The 13,013-nt window shown below is 39.1% G+C and overlaps 1 protein-coding gene across 1 annotated transcript in view; it reads right to left on the bottom strand.

Moving 5' to 3' along the window:
* The window catches only part of LOC132094858 (rap guanine nucleotide exchange factor 4-like), a 94,692-nt gene extending 82,378 nt beyond the window's left edge, over positions 1-12,314 (bottom strand). The window contains exon 1 of the mRNA XM_059499489.1: positions 12,069-12,314. Coding sequence (XP_059355472.1) covers positions 12,069-12,163 — 95 coding nt within the window. The 5' untranslated portion in view covers positions 12,164-12,314. The remainder of the gene's footprint in view (positions 1-12,068) is intronic.
* Positions 12,315-13,013: the final 699 nt, after the last annotated feature.

Here is a 13,013-nt window from a genome sequence, read left to right as displayed (position 1 = left end):
AAATCTTGAAGGCTGAAAGAGAAGCTAAAGAAAGGGAAATTGAAGCAGAGAGTGCTAAAAAAAGAGTTCAGTTCATAGCAGAAAGTGCTGATAGAAAAATGAAGTTGGAAGGGAAAAGAAGAGAACTAGAACGGCTAGAATAACTTAAAGGGCATGTTGCAGCTCAAGCAAGACTGCAGGTTAATTCAGAATCTGTCGATCCACCACTTGCACTTAACCCTTTAATGGATCCATTTTTTTCCTCCTATCAAGCATCAGTCTCCCAAGCTCTTCCTGCACCACAAGCCAAGCCCAGTCAAGTCCATCACTTACATGAGGTCACAGCTACTAAAAACCCTCTCCCATATCCCTCCATGTACACCTCATGTTCTGGTCCACAGCCAGCCACATTTTCTCAAGTCCCTGTAAGTCAAGTCATCACCCCAACTGCTCTTCCACTCATGCAACAAGTCCCAACCACTCAAGCTCCAGCCACTCAAGCCTTTTTAACCTCTCATGAAGCCTCCAATGAACTTGTGAGAACTCTTGCTGAAGCAATCACAGCTAATCGAGTTCCAATCCCAGAACCTGAAGTTTTTAAAGGAGATCCTCTCAAGTATAATGATTGGAAGCTTTCATTCTTTACTCTGATTGATTGCAAGAACCTGCTGACTCAGGAAAACCTTTTCTTTCTACGCAAGTATATTGGTGGCTCAGCCAAGAGAGCTAATGAATGCCATTTCCTTGTAGGAACAGAAACAGCTTATAGTGCTGCCTGGGACATACTTGAAGACAGATTTGGTAATCCATTCATAGTTGCCAAGTCATACCGTGACAAGATACATACATGGCATAAAATTAGCCCCAAGGACAGCGAAAATCTTCGTGAGTTTGTTGATTTCCTTAGCAGTGTGGAATCAGCTATGCCATATGTTCAAGGTTTACAATCTCTCAACGACTGTGTGGAAAACCAAAAGATTACTCTCAAGCTCCCGGATTGGTTGAGCTCACGCTGGAACAGAGAAGCCACGATTTATCAAGATGAACACAAAATGTTCCCTGACTTCAGATACTTTGTCAGATTTCTCAACGTGGAGGCTCGAATTGCATGCAACCCCATCACATCATTATATGCAGTGAAACAAACTGACCAAGAAAGAACAAAGCCAACAGAACGAGAATAGTCTAAGTATCAACGAAATCAAAACATCAGTGCTAAGACTTTCACCACTAATACAAGTGAGAAGACAAGCATTACACGCATGTTTTGCAAAAAGAAAGGCCATACTCTCCATAGGTGTCTCAAGATCATGGAAAGACCAGTTGAAGAGAGAGTTAAGTTTGTGCAACTGGAGAAATTATGTTTTGGCTGTCTTAGGTTTGGCCATAACTCCAGAGCTTGTACATCCAGGAGTGTGTGTGACTTATATGGAAAACGCCACCCCACTTGCCTTCATCAAGATCGTGGGAAGAAAGACCAAGAACAAGGAGTAAGAATAAAACAAGAAAGATCAAAAGAAAACAAAGGAGACATGAACTAACAGTCTGAATCAGTTGAAATACAGCAAGCTACCTCTAACAGAGTTGTTCAAGAGAAGAGCAGTACGCATACTTCATCTATTGTTCCAGTCTATGTCTCCACGACAATGGAACCAGACAAGGAAGTTTTAGTGTATGCTTTACTTGATAGTCAGAGCGACACAACCTTCATCCTGAAGGATGCAGCTGTAACATTGGGTGCCAAGAAAGAGCCAGTAAAACTTAAAGTGTCCACGATAACATCAAAAACAAAAGTGGTGAATAGCCAAAAGGTGCAAGGACTACAGGTAAGAGGCATCAGCTCTGACACAAAAATCAAACTCCCAACAACCTATACCAGAGATTACATACCAGCAAACAGATCCCATATACCCACAAGCATAACCGCAAAGTCATGGCCTCACTTGGAACATTTGGCAGATGAAATGTCTCCAGAGCTCGACTGTGAAGTAGGATTGTTGATCGGGTATAACTGTCCACAAGCTTTACTTCCCAGAGATGTCATCACGGGCAATGAAAACCAGCCAAATGCACAAAAGTCTGTGTTGGGTTGGAGCATTATCGACTACAGCAGCACTGAAGTTGATTATGGTCATGAGGATGAAATCGGTGTGAGCCACCGTATCATCATAAAGAAAGTTCAGCCAGCTACCAAGCCCTCTACAGAGCTCAAGTCTGAGGTCCATTTTGTTTATAGAACTCAAGTTAAGGAAATGATCACTCCTTCAGATATACTCAAGGTCTTTGAGTCAGATTTTACTGAGAAGTTTAGTGAAGAAGTTCTAATGTCGCAAGAAGATATTAGGTTTGTGGTGAAACTGAAAGAAGGAATCAAGCAAAAGCCAAATGGGCATTACGAAATGCCATTGCCTTTCAAGGAAGAGAGGCCAAGTCTGCCAAACAACAAAGTGTGTGCAGAACATAGACTCAGACCAAGACTACCTCAGATTTCTGTGGTGGGAAAGAGGCAATATGGAAGCTCCACCGTCAGTGTTCCGCATGAAGGTTCACTTGTTTGGTGCTGCATCGTCACCTGGATGCGCAAACTTTGGGCTCAAACACCTGGCTGCAGAAGGAGAAGGCAAGTTTAGTGAAGCTACAGTGAGATTTATACAGCGCAACTTTTATGTTGACGATGGATTAACAAGTTTGGACAGTGAAGAAAAGCTATCGAGCTTGTTAGAGAGGCAAGAGACCTCTGCAACACCGGTAAACTCCGCTTACACAAATTCATTACCAACAACAAGAAGGTTCTGGCCACAATCCCAAAGCAAGAAATTGCTGAAGTTGCAGCTGACCTGGATATGCCCTTGGGTGAGCAAAAGATGGAACGGGCTCTTGGGGTCCAATGGTGCATTAGCTCAGATAAATTCCAGTTCAGAGTGAGGGTAAAAGAGCATCCTTTTACCAAAAGAGGAGTACTGTGAACAGTTGCCTCAATTTTTGATCCTCTAGGATTTGTGGCACCTATCATTTTGAAAGGTAAACAGATTCTACAAAGGATGTGCCAAGACAAGGTAGGATGGGATGAGCCACTTCCTGATGACCTCAGGCCGCGTTGGGAAGCATGGCTCCAAGACCTTCATAATCTGTCTTCGGTAGAGATACCACGGCACTACATACCATTGGCAGCCAAGGAAGTTCTACAGTGTGAACTTCATCATTTTTCCGATGCTAGTGTTTCTGGCTAGGGAATGTGTTCTTATCTTAGGGTTGTTTCGAAGTCTGGAGAAGTCCATTGCGCTCTTGTTATGGGGAAGGCAAGGGTTGCTCCGATGAAAGTAACAACAATCCCAAGACTGGAACTCTCCGCTGCGGTTGTAGCCACAAGGACAGGTGCTCTGCTAAAGAGAGAAATGGAGATCGAAAATCTGCAGGAATACTTTTGGACCGATTCCAAGGTCGTCCTTGGTTACATTAACAATGATGAAAAGCGATTTCATGTATTCGTAGCCAATCGGATCCAGCAGATCAAATCGAGCACAGAACCAAGTCAGTGCCAATATGTTGCCTCAGAAAATAACCCGGCTGACCACGCCTCGCGACACCCGCAAGCCTCTTCAGGTGAGAAAGGTAGCCAAAGCCAACCTACCATGTCATCTATGCTAGCAGGTAGGAAATGTGACAAACAGCGCTTAGAGAATATTACCCAAAAGATATGCGGAATGGTTGAAAAAGACATGCTACCCCTTGACTTTGTAAGCGGTGAGGGCTTTCTAGAGCTTAGACAAACGCCTTTATTTTCAAAGCGATCACCTTGTACCCAAACCATTTGAAACTAAGGAGCCATTTGTCCTACGATTACATACAACAAGCTCTTCGGCGCCGCGTTTGCGGGACTCATGTTTCGCGCTGTAGGGGATTTTAAAAAAGTGACGTGAGTGGCAGTGTGTGTGTGTGTGTGCGGGAGGCAGAGCGGCAGAGAGATGCGACAGAGTTGCGAAATTGCAGCTGTGGCTCGAAATGGCTGTTATTTCAAATAGCGTACCATATTTTAAACTAATCGGTTAACCGGTTTCAACCGGCTAATGAGGCTCGGTGGTCGGTCAAGAAATTTTTTAGTTTTCGCCATCCCTATAAGAGCCATAGCAAGGCGTTTTGCAAAAGAGGTGAAAGGTCTTAAAACAAGATCCAATGAAGTTACGACACTTGAAGAAAGAATGGATGCTTAACGATTCATAATCCATGCAGTTCAAGAAGAGGCATTCAGTGATGAAATCAAGGCTCTTAAACAAAAGAAAGAGGTACAAAAGAGCAAGTCAAACGAGCTGCACAAGTTGAACCCTTTCATGGATAGCCAAGATATCCTGAGGGTGGGAGGTAGATTGACACAAGCAACACTCCACCCTCATGTCAAACACCCAGCTATCCTCCCCAAAGGACATCATGTATCTCGATTGTTGATAAAGCACTATCATGAGAAGGTGAGCATCAGGGTCGTGGAATGACCATCAATGAACTACGTTCCAGTGGGATTTGGATCCTAGGGTGTAGTAGTGAAGTGTCATCACTCATTTTCAAGTGCATCAAATGCAGAAAGCTCAGAAAGTGTAATCAAGAACAAAAAATGGCAGATCTTCCACCAGAGAGGATGGAAGCAACCCCTCCATTTACTTATAGTGGTATGGACTGTTTCGGACCATTTTATGTCAAAGATGGAAGGAAAGAGCTGAAGAGATATGGGCTTCTATTCACCTGCATGTGTTCACGTGCCATCCACATTGAGGTATTGGATTACCTTTCTACTGATGCCTTCCTAAATGCGTTGCGCTGTTTTATTGCCATAAGAGGCAATGTAAGTCATTTACAAAGTGATCAAGGCACAAACTTTGTGGGAGCACGCAATGAATTTCAAGTATTAATGAAAGGAATGGAGCAAGAACGTGTGAAAGAGCTAGGATGCAACTTTGTCATGAACCCACCTGCTTCCAGTCACATGGGCAGCGTCTGGGATAGGCAGATACGGACCATGAGAAGTGTCCTCACATCCATCCTAGACCAGTCTGCTGGAAGATTAGACAGTTCTTCATTAAGAACATTCCTGTACGAAGTGATGGCTATAGTGAATAGTCGACCATTGACCACAGAACATCTCAATGATCCATTAGGACCTGAACCCCTAACTCCAAACCACATATTGACAATGAAATCGTCAATAATCGCACCACCACCTGGTGAGTTTGTAAGGGAAGATCTCTACCTTCAGAAGAGATGGAAGAGAGTACAGTTCTTGTCCAATGAATTCTGGACCAGGTGGAGAAAGAAGTATTTGCTGAATCTACAGCAGAGGAGCAAATGGAACAAGGACAGGAGAAATGCTAAAGTGAATGACATTGTCCTGTTGCAAGATGATGGCACACCAAGAAATCAGTGGAAGCTGGCGAAGGTAGTTGAAGTCTTCCAAGGAGCTGACGGAAGAGTCAGAAAACTCAAACTGTCACTTAGTGACACAACACTAGACCGTAAAGGCACACGCTCAAATAAGCCAGTTTACATAGAAAGGTCAATACACAAAACAGTACTTTTGCTTGAGGCTGAATAAGTAGGTTAGCTCTTCAATGTCATTGTTTTGTTTATATTTGAAGGTATATTTGTGTATTTACATCAATGGTTTATAAGGTTCTGTTAACAATGTAATTTATTTATTGTTTTTGAATTTATTTTGAAAATACGTACTTTTATTTTGACATGGTTAAAAACTGGAAGTAGCGCCTGTAAGCGCCGTAAGCCACACACGGTGACCAAAGCGCACATGTAGCGGTGATGTTATCTGCTAGTTTGTTTCTTTATCACTCCATGCTACGTGGTGTTTTCAACAACTGTGTGTGAGTTGAAGAATCATATTTTGTTTGACTGTGAAGATTGCTTCTGGGAAATGACTCTGCCGTTGGTTGAGAAGCAGGCTAAAGTGGTCAGTGTTTCTCTGTATTCTTTATTAGCATTCGCTACAGTGCTAAGCCATGCTATTTATGTAATGATTGCAATGTTTAATGTTGTCTTTTATTTTTTCTACCTGAACTTTTAGTTCTACGGTGTTAATAAATATCTGTAAATGGAACCGGAGTCTCGCATTCAATCAATGGGCGGCATAATGACCTTGGAGCTGCATTCTAAACAATTAGTTAGAAACTGTTTCTTTCAACTGAGGAACATTTCCAAATTACTATCATTTGTGACCAAGGGTGAGTTGGAGATGATCATTCATGCATAGCCAGTTCGCAATTGTGCCAAGGATCAGCGAAACCAAGTTTTTATGCCAACTTTTGATTAAAAAAAAAGTGAATTTTATCGCAGAGCACCTTTAGCCATGTACTACCCTGCTTTAATCTGTGTACTACACTGTGCTGATGCACTGAGCTAAATGAACCCAGCAAGATCATTTGAGGGTTTATAAATGTTTAGGGGACACTTGACTACTGTCACTTGAATAAGAAGGAGCTTTATCGTCTCAAGGCTGTCCAGAACTCTGCTGCAAGGCTTTTAACTCACATTAAGAAAAGAGAACACACACGCCGGCTTTAGTAGCACTTCACTGGTTACCAGTCCAGTATAGAATTCATTTTAAAATCCTGGTCCTTACTTTTAGAGCCTTGCATGGCCAAGCCCCCACATACATCACTGACCGGATACAGCTTCATACTCCTACCCGGAGTCTCAGGTCATTTGACCAAAGGCTATTAGTCGTTCCCCGTACTCATTTTAAAACTAGAGGGGACCAGTCATTCCAGGCAGTCGCTCCTAGGCTGTGGAATGCTTTGCCTCTTTCTTTGCGTTGTGCAAACTCTTGTTGATTCTTTTAAAAAACAACTGAAGACTCTTCTCTTCAAGCAGGCTTTTGGTTAGTTGAGGGTTTTTTTATGGTTGTTTGTTTCCTGTTTGTTTTTTATTTTGTTATTGTATTACAACTTATTGTGAAGCACTTTGTGATTTTTATCTGTGAAAAGCGCTATATAAATAAATTTTACTTAATTACTTACTTATTAACCAGAGCACACCGGGTACAACCGAGCTAAGGCATGCTTTAAAGAAAATATGCTTTTCAGTATTCCTATAGTGTTTGATTGATTGCAGACAAATGAACAGAGCAACACATTCTGTGTTCTTAAAATAAATTAAAAGTGATTTGTTTTGGTAAAAAACAAAACAACAACAACAACAAAATCATGTATATCTATGATGAGGAGGCCTTTTACCCCACACAATCAAGGCAAAACTCCCAATATTTATACAAAAACTATTTGTAGACATAATAAAGTAGTGTGTTTTGCACACTGTCTAAGTTAACAATTGTTCAAAACTTCAGTTTGAACTATTTTCTGTTATTTTAATATATAAAAGCATTTTTGTCCTTGAAATATGTTCATTTTATGAATACAGATTTGTTTAAGGCTTGGAGGAGATCCCATGATAATTTAATATGTCTTTACAGTAGTAACAATGAATCTATTATGATTACACGATTATATGATGGTTTCATTATATCCCAATGTATTACATTAAAGCCATTTACTCGTGTTATTGAAAAACGGTTGATTTACAGTAATTACCTGAAAACCATTATCTGGACCTTAAAAAAGCATTAAATAATAGATCAAATTAGCTTACAATCAACTTCATGTAACTGTTCGCAATTGTGTCAAGGATCAGCCAAACCGAGTTTTTATGCCAACTATTGATAAAAAAAGTGCATTTTATCGCAGAGCACCTTTAGCCATGTACTACCCTGCTTTAATCTGTGTACTAGACTGTGCTGATGCACTGAGCTAAATGAACCGAGCTAGATCAAGATTGAGGGTTTATAAATGTTTAGGGGACACTTGACTACTGTCACTTGAAGTGGTTCAATATCTGGTTTATTCAGCAGCACCCCAGAGAAAAAAACACAAAATCATACAAAACAGTAAACCATGAGGTACTGTACAGTATGAGACACAAATCTAGCGGTTTGAACAATGGCCAATGCAATGCAGATACTGTAAGCACTCGTTAATGCAACCGCTCTGGCCAAGCAGAATGACACAGAGATTGATCACACGTGAATATTTAAGGTTTAAGCACTGTGGAGTAATGGGATATTGACAGTATCGGCTTAGTAACACCTCACACAATCACAGAGCAAGTCAAGCAAAACACTGAAGCCTCGACATGTCTTTCAAACTAAAGAGGTTGATGTTTGTGTGACCATATAGTTTCACCCAGAAAATAGCACGATCAGACATGCATAGCCAGAATTTTGAATATCGACACAAAAAAAAAAAACTGCCAAAAGCTTTTGAATTAGGGTCTTCTACAAAGACGTTCAGCTTATCAACCTTGTTAATGCAATTTTATTTACAGGGATATAAAACTGCCCTTCCTTTCCCCGATTAGTGTGCAGTACGCATCTGACAGTCAGCGAACAGACTGAACCTGAAACTACATTCAGTTTAAAAACTAACATATTATATATAAGATTAAAGCTGAAAATTAAGACTTTATTTTTAAAAAGGTGTCTTCCTTAAACTGCACACGAGTCAGGCACACCTCTGCAAACAACATGTGATCGTGTGCCTGTGTCTGAGGGTGTTTAACGCAGACTAAAAGTCCATTTACTATGCAAACAGTTCCACATCAAAACCTAAATAACACTTTCAAAGTGGCCAAGATGTTTAACCCTAAGCTTTTCATCAGAACAACACAGTAAGAATACAAATTATCTCCATAGCAACTAAAGGGTTAATGATTTAAAAAAAACTCCTAGCTCCAGGGCATCTATGGAGATCCTCATTCTTCTCAAGTTCTTCTCAATCTTAATTCAAGCCTTGCATTTTGAAATTACTTTCAGCCTCAGTAGGTTAATTGAAGACGTTCATATAATTCAAACAGCAATCAATGTGTTTTTGTTTGAGTCGGAGGGGAAAAATCAAACACAGCTCCACTAAACACATCTGGATTATCCATATGCATCTATGTCTCCATCAAAACAACGTCAGGTAATATGAGACAAAGACAGGAATGGAGAGAGATGAGTACTGGCACATCTGTCATAAACACATTACACACACATCTCTGCTCTATCTTTGATAATGAGACTGTAATGTTTGTTAACTGCTTTAAAGTGTTGGCTATATCCTAGATGCCCTGTTTCTAGGCTATCACAGGCAGAGGATTGCCATTACTACAAATTCTTCAAAAGATCTTTCACCCAAAAATGTTCTTTCATCATTAACCTTTGTATTATTATAAATCTATATGTTTCTTCCTTGGAAGACCGGTGGCTGCCCAAAAAAAAAAAAAAAATTGCACTATAAGTCCCTGCAAGTTGTGCTTTAAATTTCAAGTTGTGCAAAATCAGTACAGACTCATTTAAAGGGATAGTACACCTAAAAGTGACATAATGGCATCATTTACTGACCCACACTCTAAAAAATCTGTGGTTATTTTTTTAACCCAAATGACGGGTTGAGCCTTTTGGGTAATTTTTTTGGGATATTTTTTTCAGTGTTTGGGTAGTTTTTGTGTTACCCAGCTCCTGGGTCAAATGAAACAACCCAGTGTTTGGGTAGTTTTTGTATTACTCAGATCCTGGGTCAGACTTAACCCAGCGGTTGAGTTATTTATTGCGGGGATTTGCTTCTTTTCTGGAGAGAGCAGTTCTTAGCGCCATCGAATTGACGCATTCGTCGGTAAAATACAGGTTTGTATACATTTTATTTTATCCATAAAATCATTGCTGTGCTGAATATCGTTCAATTTTATGCAGAGCAACATACAGCCGCGCTATATGGATCACCTTTAACGAGTGTCGCAGTCTTTTCGAGTGATGGGAAAGCCTGATGCTTTGCATGAAATAAACGATTTTATTCATAAAGATACAGAATACAAATATTCCCTCAGAGCTGTTTACTGTTTGTTTTGGGGCAGGTTATAAAGGCAATTGCAGTATATTTCGGCTACGAGTGAAACGCGGGGGGCGGCCTCAGGCGTGAGCAGTTCCCCGCCGAACACGACTCTAGCTCGGGCTCGAGAACCAGCGTGACGCAGCGCAGCTACGGTGAAAACAGAACTACAAAGACTGGTTAACAACAACAAGTAAATTACTTCTGTTTAACGTTTAATTTTTATTTTTATTGTTTGTTTAATGAGTTTAAATACGGGCAATATGTATAGCCTATTAAAACGATATATATAATGCTGTAAATAATAATTAAAGGAAAATAAAGGAAGTTAACATGCAAACCAGTGGTTGTGTGGATTATTTTAGAAAAGTTTAGCGGATTTAAGTTAAGCTGTAAACATTATTTAATGTATGATAGTGCTGGGCGGTATACCGGTTCATACCGAAAACCGGTGTATATTTTCGTTACGATATAAATTTTTAATACACCGCCATACCGGTGTATTTAATTACTCAGCGTTCGGAACGAACGTTATGCTGCGTTGTGATAAAGATTTAAATGCAAAATGCACGAGACTGTTTCTGTCTGTGGTGTTTTAATTTTAAATATTTTAACAAGAAAAGTAGGCTAATTATTGTGTTTAAATGCTTGCTTGAGCAGCTTATTATACAAACCTAGAAGTAAAATGCATGAATAATGCGTTGTTTATATTTATTGAGTTTAAACTAATGTCTATAACTATGAAAGAGTGTTACTGTTCTTTGATAAAAGACTCACAATGCTGGAAAAAAAATCTATATATATATATATATATATATATATATATATATTTTTTTTTTATAGATGATATGAAATCAAAACAATGAACAAATGTTGTGTTTGTGGACTAAACCGATGCGGATCAGTAGCGGACTGCAAACACGTTTCCAAAAATCCGACTTCGACCAAACATTCATTTTATGCAAGTGCTTTCGGGCTAAAATTGTCGCCAAAGGCGGCAACACGAGCAATTTGCTCCAGCACATTAGCCGCAAGCACGTCTTGGAATATCAACCAGCAGAAAATGCATTGTACACCTGATTATGCATGAAAAAAAAAAAACGTCATAAACCGGAAAACCGGCATAATTTTGAAAAAAAATAATATATAATTATGATTATGTGATATAATTTTTTGGTCAAACCGCCCACCACTAATGTATGAAGTAAAAAAATAAGCTATTAGTAATATAGTAAAAAATTAATAAACTTTATCTGGGTTAAATCAACCCCTTGTGCTGGGTTAAATAAACAACCTAATTTGCTGGGTAAAATTAACCCAAGATGGGTTCTGTCCTATATTTACCCAGCCCTTGGGTTAATAAAAACCCAAACTGGGTTGTTTTTAACCCAGTGTTTTTTAAAGTGCATGTCATTCCAAACCCAAGGTCTTTCATTCATCTTTGGAACATGAATGGAGCCATTTGTAATATTCTCTTTTCATTTTTGACCATCCATTGAAAGTCCATGCAACCAAGATTGCAATCTTCAGAAAGTATATGAAGACACTGTAAAAGTAATGCATATAAAAGGAGTGGTTTATTAAGACAATTTGTACAAATTAACGCCTCATTCTGTCTAACCGTCTGAATTCCATTAACTTCATGAAAAAAAAGGACCATGGACATTCTGATAAACTTCTCCGTTTGAGTTCCACTGAAGAAACACACATGTAGGGGTTTGGTATGACATGAGGGTGAATGGATTTTTATTTTGGGGTAGACTGTTCCTTTAAGTTTGGTCTGGTTACTGAAGCCCTTCACAGCAGAAAGTGTCTCTTCATTTGTCTGCAGTAACACAAGCACTGCAGCACTGGTGACCTCTTCCAGGTGACAAACAAACAACCCTTCACAAACTACACTGAGACTCGGTGCACTTCAGTTCAACATCTACTGCATTGCAATGAATCCGTCTATTTCATCTGAAATCTATCTCAATGCAGCTACATCAATCACACTGACGATCGCATTTGAAATTTATGAAACTTACATTCTAATATCGTTAGCAAATCAAATGTGCTTGAGACGACTTTTGCATGAGGCGCTGCTGTGTAAATGATTGCTGAAGGTAGCCCAGAACAACATCATTAGGACGGAAGAATGAAGTTTGTGCAGGGTAAATGATGGTAGCCTACCTCTTATCCAGACAGATGATCCACTCAGCAGAAGCGGACGGGTGGCTGGAGGTGTGTGCAGCGACCATCTTCTGTGAAATCATGCACCTGATCATGAGCAGATGTGACTTTACTGAGAGCGAGCGAGTTTGAGTCTGACTGAGCGATGCTGCTGCCGCCCACACAGCTGACACAGCGCAGAAACACACCGGGGCTAGTTGTCATACGCGCTGGAAGCTTTAAAATTAAGGCTGTCAAAGTGTTTTCACTATTAATCGCATCCAAAATAAAATTGTGTGTACTATGTATGTTTATTAGGCTACTGTGTATATAAATACACACATGCATATATAGCCTATATGAAAAATCTTATATTTATATACATTATGTAAACAAACTTTTATTTTGGATGCGATTAATCGCGATTAATCGTTTGCCTGCTGTACAAACATAGATTTTTATTTGAACAGTTTATTGAAATGTTTTCAATATATACTGTATATATCTACTGTATATATAGGCTATATGTGTATGTTTTGTATCATATTTTATACATCAGGCTTTGTATTGAAGTACAATGGTTATTAATAGATGTACAAAAAACTTTGCTTAGTAAAGCCTGATGTTTATTTGATATTGGATATTCAGTCCAATATTAGTAAAACTGTGAAAATTTGTTTACTTTTATAAAAAATAATTAAAGATTTCACAACAAAAAGACATGTGAACCATTTTTTTTAACATTAAAATGCCTTTTACTTGATAAAAAAAAAAGTATAAACTAACAACATGTTTTCAGCAAAGTTTTGATCATATTGGTCATTTAGAAATTTTCCATTTACCATATTTAATATGGTGATATATAACCCAATAAGACTTTTCACAACAGATGCTTTTTTAATACTGCCTTAATTGTGTTTAACGTATATGCAATTGTTTGTTAATAATGTATTCATTTATTTATTG

Source organism: Carassius carassius, chromosome 19 (assembly GCF_963082965.1).
Source record: "Carassius carassius chromosome 19, fCarCar2.1, whole genome shotgun sequence".
NCBI lineage: Eukaryota > Metazoa > Chordata > Actinopteri > Cypriniformes > Cyprinidae > Carassius > Carassius carassius.
Note: the sequence above shows the minus strand (reverse complement) of the source record. Positions and strands in the feature narration are given on the sequence as shown.